The sequence below is a fragment of the Carlito syrichta genome, unplaced genomic scaffold (assembly GCF_000164805.1).
Source record: "Carlito syrichta isolate Samal-C Ts95f unplaced genomic scaffold, Tarsius_syrichta-2.0.1 Scaffold301837, whole genome shotgun sequence".
NCBI lineage: Eukaryota > Metazoa > Chordata > Mammalia > Primates > Tarsiidae > Carlito > Carlito syrichta.
The window spans coordinates 177403-190230 of record NW_007245933.1 but is presented as its reverse complement, the minus strand read 5'-3'; the positions used below and the strand labels follow the sequence as shown (position 1 = coordinate 190230).

At 36.0% G+C, this 12828-nt stretch overlaps 1 protein-coding gene across 1 annotated transcript in view; it reads right to left on the bottom strand.

Moving 5' to 3' along the window:
- USP34 (ubiquitin specific peptidase 34) overlaps positions 1–12425 on the bottom strand; it is a 213212-nt gene extending 200787 nt beyond the window's left edge. The window contains 4 exon segments of the mRNA XM_021711053.1: positions 5049–5198; positions 5712–5762; positions 12328–12389; positions 12392–12425. Coding sequence (XP_021566728.1) covers positions 5049–5198; positions 5712–5762; positions 12328–12389; positions 12392–12425 — 297 coding nt within the window.
- Between the last annotated feature and the right edge of the window lie 403 nt (positions 12426–12828).

Sequence of the window (12828 nt, the reverse complement as noted above, 5' to 3'; positions counted from 1 at the left end):
AAGCAAGTTTTTTGAGATTGAAATAAGGATATGGGATTGAGGTTATTATCAGATTTGAGTCTTAATCTGAAGAAGTAAGAATTTTCTTTGTTGATAATTCAAGCCCAGGACACAGTGAGTTTTTCTGTGATGGAAGCTCAGGATTGTAAGTTCAGAGTCTAAGACATAACCCTCACTATCTGATAGCTACCTTTCCTCAGTAAGAGTGAGGAAACTATCCTAGAAAACAAACAGAATGATCTGGGTCTGAGGAAATGATATCAACATGTTTTTTTCTGAATGTGTGATTTACCATAATAAATTGTGGGAGAAAAAAGGGACTCAATAAGGTCAGTACTTATCTATCTTAACGTAAAAGTAGGGCCAGGATGGGTGGCTCAGCCTGTAATCCCAGCACTTTTGGAGGCCGAGACGAGTGGATTGCCTCAGCCAGCGGGTTCGAGACCAGCCCAGGCAATTTAGCGAGACCTCGTCTCGACAGTAAAAAATCAAAAATTAGCTGAGGCAGAAGAATCGCCAGAGCCCAGCAGGTCAACGCTGGGGTGGTCATGAGTGTGTCACTGCACTCCAGTCTAGGCAACAGAGTGAAACTCCAGCTCAAAAAAAAAAAGAAAAAAGAAAAAGTAGTTCAGAACTCATGGGATATTTTTCTCTTCTTTACAAAAAAAAGAGCTGCCCTAAATCTAATAATGCTGTTTTATTGTTAAATGTAGGTGTTTTCATTCCTGTGAAAAATCAGAGATTCCCAAATAGTGATCTCAGCCTTATTCAAGCCAAAACAACATGGCTAAACAAGCTGCCTACTTCTCAAGAAAAAAAAATCAACATATTAAAATGTCCAAGGTTTATACAATGACCCACTAGAGGAAAAGTCAAAAATCAACTCAAAACTTCAAATGCTTTAAATGTCACTAGCCCTTTTCAGGAAAACTCTAAACTGTGATAAATAAAGCACAGGTTCTGCAGTAATCTTTATTACAAAAATAATTCTTATTTAACCTCTTAATTTCCACCAAAATATTAACTATATGAAATAAATTAGATTGCAGAGAGCCAAATCTATGAGGAAAAGATGCCAATTAGTTACACAATTGAGTTATTTTTCTCAGAAAAAACACGAATGCAGATTATAGTATTCAAAACAAATATATTATTTTAAGTCATGTGGCTAATTTAAAATCTAACTTTGGTTTAATGGCCTTCATTGAGCTGCAAAATAAAGCAATCAATGCAAGTTGACAATAGTCTACAAATTAGCAGTCATAAAAAAGGTTACAAAGAAAACTAAAACAGAATCTAAACAAATAACTTTTAAAGATACAGTAGTCCAGGTACAGTGGCTTAAACCTGTAATCCCAGCACTTTGGGAGGCCGAGGCAAGTGGATTGCCTGAGCCTGCGGGTTCGAGACCAGCCTGGGCAACTTGACGAGACCTCGTCCCTACAACAAAATAAAATTTAAAAATTAGCCGGGCACAGTAGTATGTGCCTGTACTTCCGGCTACTTGGAAGGCTGAGGAGGAAGGATCACCAGAGCCCAGCAGGTTGAGGCTGTGGTGGACGGGAGCGTGCCACTGCACTCCAGTCTGGGCAACAGAGTAAGACTCCAACTCAAAAAAAATAAAAAATAAAATAAAATCTTTAACAAGACTTCTGTAAAAGATTTTTAAGCAACAATTAATAAAAATAAATTCAAGAAATTCAACTTAATCCAGATTTACTTAACATTCCTGATTAAGAAAATCCTGGCTGAGCGCAATAGCTCACACCTGCAATCCCAAGAAAGGGCTGCTTGAGCCCAGAAGTTCAAGACCAGCCAACATAAAATAGCAAGACCCCCATGTCTACAAGAAAATAATAAAATTAGGCAGGTGTGATTGTGCATGTCTGTGGTCCCAGTTACTTGAGAGGCTGAGATTGGAGAATCACCTGAGCCCAAGAGGTCAAGGTTGCAGTGAGCCATGATCCTGTCACTACACTCTAGCCTGGGGGACAGAGTGAGACTCCCAACTCGAAAAAAATATATACAAGAAAATCCTTAGATAAATTATTTTGTGAATTTTGGTTTTCACAGTTAAATGCCTTCTCTAAAATTACCACAATGTAAACTTAAAATGTTAAGACAGTAGCTCATTTTACTCAAAAGTTTAGATTTTATTCTTTTTCCAGAGGAAGCCAAATGAATAAAATTTCCTATCAAATAATTTCTTTTTTTAAGACATTTTTAATTGAAATATAACATACATATGGAAAAGTACACAAGTCATAAATGTAGTTTGATGAATTTTCACAAACAAAACAATCTCATATAACTAGAATCCAGATCAAGAAAACAAAAATTGTCAATATCCCAGAAGTCCCCATTGTGTGCCCTTTCAACCATTGCCTTCCCCAAGGGTGACCACTACTCCAGTTTCTAAACACAGTTTAGGGGATTTTTGTTTGTTTTTGAACTATGGGCAGATGGAATCAGACAGGATAAATTCTTTTGTGTCTGGCTTTTTTACTCAATAGTATATTTGCGAAAATGATTATTGTTTTATGTAGTTATGGTTCATTCTATTGTGTTATTATCCATTTAATAGAATACACTGCATTTTATGTATCCATTCCATTGTGAATGGATTTTTGGGTACTTTCTAGTTTTTGACTAGTATACATAGGGATACTATGGACATTTTGGAGAATCTATTTACACATTCTCTTTGAACTAGGGGCTGAATTGTTGGATCATAGGGTATGTGTATGTTCAGCTTTAGTGACGTTGCCAAAAAAGTTAAGTTGTTGAACTGATTTATATTCTTACCAGCAGTACTTGAGTACTGTTTTTTCCACATTCTTATTGGGGCTTGATATTTAATTATTTCATTTTAGCTATTCTAAGTGGGTATGTTGAATATCATAGTATGCTGTTAATTTACCTTTCCTTGATGAGTAACTACAATAAATACATTTTTTATGTTTATTGACCATTTGTATAACCTATTTTGGTGAATTGCCTTTCACATTTTTGACCATTTGGGTTATCTGCTTTTTTCTTATTGATTTGTAGAAGTTCTTTATATATGATAAATGCCAGTCCTTTGTAATAAATTCTTTTGTGTCTGGCTTTTTTACTTAATAGTATATTTGTGAGATTCATCATTGTTTTGTGTAGTTATTAGCTTGTCTTATGGGCAAATTTTTTATTAGTTATTCAATTTTTAAATAGTTATTCAAATTTTTTATTTTTGAGATCATTTTAATAGCAATTTTTTCTAGAAAGTTGATGTATCTAAATCTTTAAATCTACTGATACAAAGTTGCTTATTCAATCTCTTATTTTTGGTATCCTTTTAATTTTTCTAGAATATTGGCTAGGAGTAGTGGCTCACGCCTGTAATCCCAGCACTTTGGGAGGCCGAGACAGGAGGATCACTTGCACCCAAGAGTTTGAAACCAGCCTAGGCAACATAACAAGACCTCATCTCTACAAAAAAATAAAAATTTAACCAGGTGTGGTGGCATACACCTGTAGTCCTAGCTACTTGGTAGGCTAAGGCAAGAGGATCATCTGAGCCCAAGAGGTCTATGCCTGTGTATGCAATATTTCAAGAGATGTCACTAATAATTTTCTTTTTCTTTCTTTCTTTTTTTTTTCCCCCTAACATGGAGTCTTGCTCTCTCACCCAGGCTGGAGTACAGTGGTACAAACAAATAATTTCAATCAGAATAACAGAAAGTTATATATTTAATAATAGATAAAATGAGTAACAGTGACAAGTCACTACATACTTACTATATATCAAGTGCTATCCTATCTTCTCATTTTAAACTTCACAACAATTCTCTAAGATAGATACCATCACCATTTCAATCTTACAGATTAAAAAAATTAAGAGAGATTCAGGATTCAAACACAACTGTTGGGAGGCTGAGTTAGGAGGACCACTCAAGCCCAGGAGTTTGAGGCTCCAGTGAGCCGTGGTCACACCACTGCATTCCTGCCTGAGCAACAGAATGAGAACCTGTCTCAAAATACACACACATACACACACACACACACACACACCTGTAAATGCAAAAACTACATTATTAACCTACATGCTATACTGCTACTGTGTGTAATATTTCATCCTATCAGAAACCATAAAATTTTGGAAGTTAAAATGACCCTGATACAAATAATTTATTTCAAGTATAGAAACATGCAGTTCTTGAAGGCTGAATTTTAATACACAGGTGGAAAAATTATTTATCTCTGCTTCTATACTTATTGTGCTACATAGTAAATGACAATTACAAGATACAAAAGAATTCCTTACAAAGGCAAAAAGAAATGTTACATCTTTATTTGTAATACAGAGAGAAGTCAACCACAGTATAGGTTACTACCCACACTGTAGTAGTAACCTAGGCAACTATCATTTAAGTAACCAAAAAGCCTAGCAAGCCAAAAATTTTGCAGGACAAAATCCTAGCCAAGAAAACTTTTTAAAAAGTTACCATAAGAGTTTTACCTATCTTTTGTTTTAGAGTTAATGGCTATAATCAAGTATTTTAACTTTTTCTGAGTCAGGGTCTCACTCTGCCAACCAGGCTAGAGTGCAGTGGCATAATCACAGTCCAAATGATCCTCCTGTCTCAGTCTTCTGAGTAGCTGGAATTACAGGTACATACCACCAAACACATCTAATTTTTTTTTAATCTTTTGTGGAGGTGAGGTCTTACTATGTAGCCTATGCCAGTCTGAAACTCCTGGCCAGTCTGAAACTCAAGCAATCCTCCAGCCTCAGCCTCCCAAAGTCCTGGAGTTACAAGTGTAAGACTCCATCACCAGCCTATTTTAACTTTAAAATTCACTGATTTTATTCAAATCTTAATTTTAATATAAAGACTTTTTAAAAGGTTTCTGTAGTCATTTTTTTTTTCCCAAAATATAATCCAGAAAAAAATTTTACTATACATGCAAATCATTCAAAACCTGTCATCTCTGGACAAAAAAATGTATGTTATTGAAAAGCCTGACACCATTCCTAAGATTTCAGATCAATTCCAAACCATACTTACATTAGACACAACTGTAATAAATGCATGTGCTATAAGAAATGGCAAGGTTTCAGGAGTTCCATATTCAAAGCAATCTTTCATGAGAGAAAGGCCATTTTTCCCACAAAACAAACATACATAACGAAGCAAATGTAATGGTACTTCTACATCCTAGGAAAATAAAGAAAATGTATCATTATTTTAAAACTTATCAGTAAGAATTTTTATCTTATTAGCCATACTGGAAAAACACTAACCAGACACAAAAATAAATTCAAAAGACATACAAGAGCAAATAAGGAAACACATCAATAGGAAAGGCTTTGAATAAAAAAAAATGGAGGCTGAGGCAACCTTCTTGGTCCCCTCCTGCTCTGGGAGCTTTTTTGTTCTCTTGATGAATCCTACTTTCTTAAATAAAATTAAAAAAAAAAGGAGGCCATTGCTTTACTAAGCTCTGGTGTGGCCATGTTTCCTAAGCTTTGACTCCCTCCTCTACCTTGGGAAAGTGAATCTTAATCTCAATCAATCAATCAATCAATCTCTCTCTCACTCGTTCTCCTCGCCTCCATTTACTTTCTAATTAAATTATATTTACCAAACCCAAATAAAAAGATGCAAAAATAATAAAGAGCAGCATAAAATTTTCCATAAACCTTATAATGAAAAAAGATAAACACTTACATTCATATCACAGAATGCCCCTAATATGTTACTTTCTTGAGTTGATATATCCTAATTAAAGAAAAAGCAAATACAATTAGGTCACAACTACTAAAATAACAATCCAAAAAAAAGTATTTCTAAAAGACTGATTTTATAAAAATTCAATAAACAGATCATTTTACAATTGCTTCTCAAACAGTGATAGTCCTAACTTAAGCAAATAAGATTCAGTTCTAAAGTATATTCAAGTCTAAGGTATATTTCACCCTTTCTTTAAAGACATATTTCTATAGTATGTACTATACATTATTTCATCTTAAGAACTTTTGCTTAAAACTCAAGGTAATTCCTATAAAAATACGCAAGATAATTCCTATAAAAATAGTTCCAGACTATAGTCTGGAACTTCCTAAAGGTACACTCAAGAGTTCCACAATGTGCTTCCCATATGTAAGGTTTAAACTGCCTAAAAAATACTCATCCACTGTTAATGAGGGTATATGCTGATATGACTTTTTTGGAAGGCAATTTGGCAATTTCTACCAACATTTAAAATACATATTCCCTTGGAGGTGACAATTCATCTTCTAGGTACTTATCCTAAGGAACTACTCAGAGAAGTGCTGGAAAATTTATGTATAATAATGTTCACTGACATTATTTATAAAATCCCAAAATTAGAAACAATTAGATGGCAAAAGAAATGTTGGTAAAACCATTTAGAGTCTTATTCAACCCTGAAAACTAATAAGGTGATATGGGCATGAATGATCTTTTGGGGATGATGGCAATACTCTAAAACTGGAATGTGGGGATGGTTGCACAACTCTGTAAATTTACTAAAAAGAAACTGTGTACTTTAATCAAGTGATGTTTATGCTACACAGGTTATACCTTTAAAAAGCTGTTAAAAAAAAGGGTGGAATCATATGTACAAGAAAAAAAAGATAATACTTTATATTACATTTTTTAATAAACAGAATTTATGACTAATTTGATATTTATAAATTTTGAATGTTTAGAAATGTCTGAACTAATTTGTTAACAATGTTTTTTTGAGGAGAGAATGGGGGAAAAAAGAGAAGTTCAAGGCTTTTTAAACTCTGTATTTGGAATATCCTATGTTTACTTTGTCACATTGAAAATATTACTTTTATAATCAGAGAGCTAAATACTTTCACCTGAATAAAAGCTGTCAAAGAAGTCTTTCATTCATTGCCATTTCCTGTTCTACATATTTAAGTTCCATTGCTGAAATAAAGTTTGAAAATGACTGGTCCCAAAACATTTCAAAATAATCAAAAAATATCCTTAGAGAAGCTGAAACATTTGCCAAAATAAATGTATTAAATACTTAAGTAAGTGTATCAAATCTGTTACTAAAAGTTCATACTAATAGGGCTACAATTAAAGCTTTAAGTTATTTTCATTTATTTATTTTTTGAGTCAGAATCTCACTCTGTTGTTCAGGCTGGAATGCAGTCTAAACTCTTGGGCTCAGGTAATCCTTTGGCCACAGCTTCCTGAGAAGCTGGAACGATGGGTGTGTGCCAGCTATCAGACCCCAATAATTTTTCTATTTTTTGTAGAGACAAGGTCTCACGATGTTGCCCAAGCTGGTCTCAAACTTCTGGGCTCAAGCAATTCTCCCATGTTGGCTTCCCAAAGTGCTGGGAATACAGGCATGAGCCACCACGCCTGGTCCAAGTAATTCTTAACAATCTTTCTTCGTTGTCTTAAAATAGCTCAGAATTTAAGAACTCCTGTGGTACTGTTAAATACGGAATCGTGGACCAGGTGAACCATGCTGGAAATACATTTTTTTTTCTTTTTTTTGAGTCTGAGTCTCACTCTGTCACCCAGGCTAGAACACAGTGGCACGATCACGTCTCACCGCAGTCTCAACCTGAGCTCAGGCAATCCTTCCGCCTCAACCTCCTGAGTAGCTTGGACTACAACAGGTATATGCCACCACACTCGGCTTGTTTGTTTGTTCGTTTGACAAAGTCTTCTAACTCCTGGGTTCAAGGAATCCTCTTGCCTCCGCCTCCCAAAGTCCTGGGATTACAGATGTGAGCCACTGCACCTGGCCCATGCTGGAATATTAGAGTCAAGATTTCTTTTTTTTTTTTTTCTGAGTTGGAGTCTCACTCTGTCGCCCAGACTAGAGTGCAGTGGCCGCTCCCGGCCACCGCAGCCTTGACCTGCGGGACTCTGACCATCCATCCGCCTCAGCCTTCCAAGTAGCTGGAACTACAGGCACCCATTACCACGCTCGGGTGATTTTTGATTTATTGTAGAGATGAGGTCTCGCCAAGTTGCCCAGGCGGGTCTCGAACCCGCGGGCTCAGGCAATCCACTTACCTCAGCCTCCCAAAGGCGCGGGATTACAGGCTGAGCCACCGAGCCCGGCTACAGTCAAGATTTCTAAAGCCTAAAATGAACAGGGCTAAAAAATCTTGTACCAATTCTATCCTGATGTGTAACATGTTACTCCCAGACTTAGTTAATCTATTTTGAGGCCTCAGAGAAACTATTTTATCAGTTCATATTTCTACTCAGGATACATGAAGACAGTATCCCAAAGTGTTACTATAATCTCATTTTAAGTAGTACATAAACAGTTAACATGGATCTGTAGGTAAAAACACTAGGAACAACACTAGAAAGTCTCAATAAAGCGGAAAAACAACATTTTTCTTTAAAAGGTTCTACTTTTAGGTAATCCCTAAAAAAGGCCTTATGAGGCCAGGTGCTATACCTGTAATCCCAGCACTTTGGGAGGGTGAGGCGAGAGGACTGCTTAAACCCAGGTTTTTGAGATCAGTCTATTGAACACAGCAAGACACTGTCTCCAAAAAAATTTTTTTATTTTTTTTTAAAAAGACCTTAAGAAACTTATCAGTGATTTTAATGGTCTTGCTTTGTTTTATTCTCAAAACCTAACAATCGCGGGTTCGAGACCCGCCTGGGCAGCGAGACCTCATCTACAATAAATTAACAAAAAATCAGCCGGGCATGGTAGCACATGCCTGTAATTCCAGCTACTTGGAAGGCTGAGGCGGAAGGATCGCTGGAGCCCAGCAGGTTGAGGCTGCGGTGGCTGGGAGCGGTCACTGCACTCCAGTCTGGGCGACAGAGTGAGACTCCAACTCAAAAAATAAATAAATAAAATAAAATAACCGCTATCAAAATACTAACACATAACTTTTTTAATAATCTTTTCCTTCTAATAAACTTTTGGTCAAGTTGCCTCTTAAAAAAAATAGCTAAAAATCAAAACCAAAGGCTTTATCAGGAAAGGATGGCATAGCAGTATAAATAAACGGGATGGATGACCTTCACAAAAGTGAGATAAAAATCTCTGACAAACTCTACTGTACCGCATAATATTTGGTGTTCTTTAAAATAATTTTTATGTCAATATACATACAAATTTATAAATATAAACTTGTATAACAGATGTGTATGCTACCAAAGTTTTGATCTAAGATCCTTTTACAGTAGACTATTAACATATTTAATTACAAGGCCACTAGGATAGAAACTAGAAACTTTAGAGTAATTGTAATAGATCATTGTGAAGAGATTAGAAACCTAGGACACAACTATCATAAACAGAAAATTAAGGAGGTACGCATCCAATATAGAATTCTGTATAAAGAGGTTTCTCCTTTACTGTACCTATGGGCATTTGTTCATTAGAATTTTACCTCAAAAACCTCATGAAACCATACTTTTAACCAAGTAGTCACATAAAACAATCCTCAAACACAGTAATAACGAGGCACTTTATTCTAAAAGGTAAGTATAGAAGAGAGTAACTATGCCTACACATTTAGAGATTACCATTTTTGAAACTGAGAAAGGAAAAAAAAAACTCTGATGAACAAACTGATTTTAGGAACAAAATAGCACTATTTAATATTGTTTATAGTTCTAAACCATTAAGAAATTTTTGGCTGGATGCAGTGGCTCAAGCCTGTAATCCCAGCACTTTGGGAGGTCAAGGCGAGAGGACTGCCTGAGCTCAGGGGTTCAAGATCAGCCTGTGCAACTTGGTGAGACCTCATCTCTACAACAAATCAAAAAATTAATCGGGCATGGTGGTGCAAGCCTGTGGTTCCAGCTACTTGGAAGAATGAGATAGAGGAATCGCCTGAGCCCAGCAAGTAGAGGCTGCAGTGGCCATGAGCAGCATGCTACTATACTTCAGCCTGGGCAACAGAGTGAGACTCCAACTCAAAAAAAAAAATAATTAAACAATTAGCCAAGCATGGTAGCAAGTGCCTGTAGTTCCAGCTACTTGGAAGATTGAGGCAGATGGATCGCTTGAGCTCAGCAGATCAACACTGAGGTGGCCATGAGCATGCCACTGCACTCCAGCCTAGGTGACGGAGTGAGATTCCAACTCAAAAAAAAGAAATTTTAAACTGGAGAAAATTTACTTCTACATGAATTTCACATATTTAGGTCCCTAAGCAAACTATTTTTAGCATCTTTCAATCACCAATTTAAGACATTAAAACATCAATTAGCCGGGCTCGGTGGCTCAGCCTGTAATCCCGCGCCTTTGGGAGGCTGAGGTGAGTGGATTGCCTGAGCCCACGGGTTCAAGACCCGCCTGGGCAGCGAGACCTCATCTCTACAATAAATCAAAAAATCAGCCGGGCGTGGTAGCGCATGCCTGTAATTCCGGCTACTTGGAAGGCTGAGGCAGAAGGATCGCCAGAGCCCAGTAGGTCGAGGCTGCGGTGGCCGGGAGTGGCCATTGCACTCCAGTCTGGGTGACAGAGTGAGACTCCAACTCAAAAAAAAAAAAAATATCAATTATATGATAGTCTTAAGATTAAATTTTCAGGTATGAAACAAAGGGTCCTCTTGTTTAAAAAGATTCTGAAATGACATTTGTTAGAATGTTTAAGATATGTCATGCAAGAGATTTTTTAAAAGTTTCTATAGGGAAGATAATAGACTAAGAATTCTAGAAGATAAAGCACAATCTGGTTTAAAATATCCTCATGAAAAATTCTAATAGGGAAAATATCTACCTCCTAAGCCATGTTTTCTTTGTTTTTGTTTTTTTAGGGATATGGTCTCACTCTGTCACCCCTGGCTGGAATGCAGTGGTACAATCATAGCTCACTATAGTCTCCAACTCCTGGGTTCAAGCAATCGTCCTGCCTCAGCCTCTCAAATAGCTGGAACTACAGGAAGGTGCCACCATGACTGGCTAATTAAAACCATTTTTTTGTAGAGATGGGGTCTTGATTTGTTGCCCAGACCAGTCTTGAACTCTTGGACTCAAGCAATCCTCCCACCTCAGCCTACAAAAGTGCTGGGATTATAGACATGAGCCAGCACACCCAGCTCCTAAATTATGTTTTTAAATACCAGTCTCAAATCAATGTGAAAACATTCCAGTAAAGGACTATTATTTTCTAAGTTAACATAGAGAAATTTAGAGAAGTGTAAAACACAGAACAAATAAACTGGAGAAGTAAATAAACTGGAGAAGTGTAAAACACAGAACAAATAAACTGGAGAAAAAAGAAAAGAAAAAAATCATGCAGTGGATTTTCTAATGGCTACAACTCTACCCATCCCAAGATGCATAGGAAATAGAAAGTACAAGATAAAAAATGAAACTTTACATCTCCTCCTCCCAGAGATGGAGTCTACTTCACCACTCATCTGAATCTTGGCTGCCCTTGTGAATTACTTCAACCAAAAGAATGCAGCAGAATAGAATATGGCAGAATTCTAACGCCATTTAAAAATCTGTACCAACTTCCACTTTGTTTTCCTAGAGCACTGCTAAGACTACCATGTTAAGAAACTAATCCACCCTGAGAAGCCATGTTGAGAAAATACAAGAATTACCAGACAATAGCCATCACCAATTGCCAGACACATGAGTGAGACCTGAACCTTCTAACCATCCAACTCTCAAAGGAAATGTTGCTGCATAAGTGAGCCCACAAAACTAGCAAACAAATTGTCCAGCCAACCCAGAGAATCATGAGAATAAACCACTGTTGTGTTAAGCCACTAACACATGACCATGTTAACTTTTGCAGTTACCACTATCTAGAAAAAAATCCCATCATCTAATAAGTCTTAGGTTACTAAACTCTGGGAAATGCTTGTAAAAATATTACTAATAGAGTCAAACATCTTGACTTACAAACACAAAAGTCACTATTTAAAATTACCTATCAGAGACAATTTGTTAGGCTCTTTTCATGAAGAAATAATTCCAAAGTCTGTAGACTACATTTCTAAGAATAAAATTTAAAATTTTATGTATTCCTTTTTCAATCATTATTTTTGAAAGTGATAATAAGCAGAGCAAATATCTGTACCAGCAAAATATTTAGATCATTAACAGTTTAATTTCTCTGAATTCAATTTATAAATATTTCCTTAATACGACAGACTATGCTGAGGAAATTTTCAGCACAAATTATTACAGAAATGCTCTGGAGAAATCTGGAATAATTCTTATAACAATAATGATTTTTATAAATTTTTCTACCAACAAATACTATATTTATTTATAAGTGAGAAACATACTGCCAAGCTAACTATAAACTGGCATTACTAAAACTTCAAAATACTTATTTTTACATACCTCTATAGTAGGATGAGTATTATGCTTATAAGCAGTATATAAGGGAAACTGAATTTGGAAAATTTTTGCCACACACAGTAAGAGTTTTTCCTTCTCATCTGTACTCCATAAACTAAAAGGATCAGAATTCTTTGAAGACTCCTCCTCAGTCAGATTACAAATTCTTGTAGAGTTTGATTTTTTTTCTATTGATTTTTGTCTTTCTGTACTTCCTTCATTACACTCTCTGTCTATATTCAGTGGTTCTTCCGCTTGATTACTCTCATCTTGCCACGTGGAATCTATGTTAATAGCAGTACAATGTTTACAAAGATGGTCCCGGAGCACTTGAACTTGGGCAATCACTAAATTAATAAGTGCACACACTACTTGGTTAAAAATCTCCAAATGCTTATATTCCTTGAAGCAGCATAGACATTGCCTATAAGAAAAGAAAATTCAATAAATAAATATTGAGAGAAGTAGTTATATTTTTTAATAGTTTTAAAAAACAAGCAAATA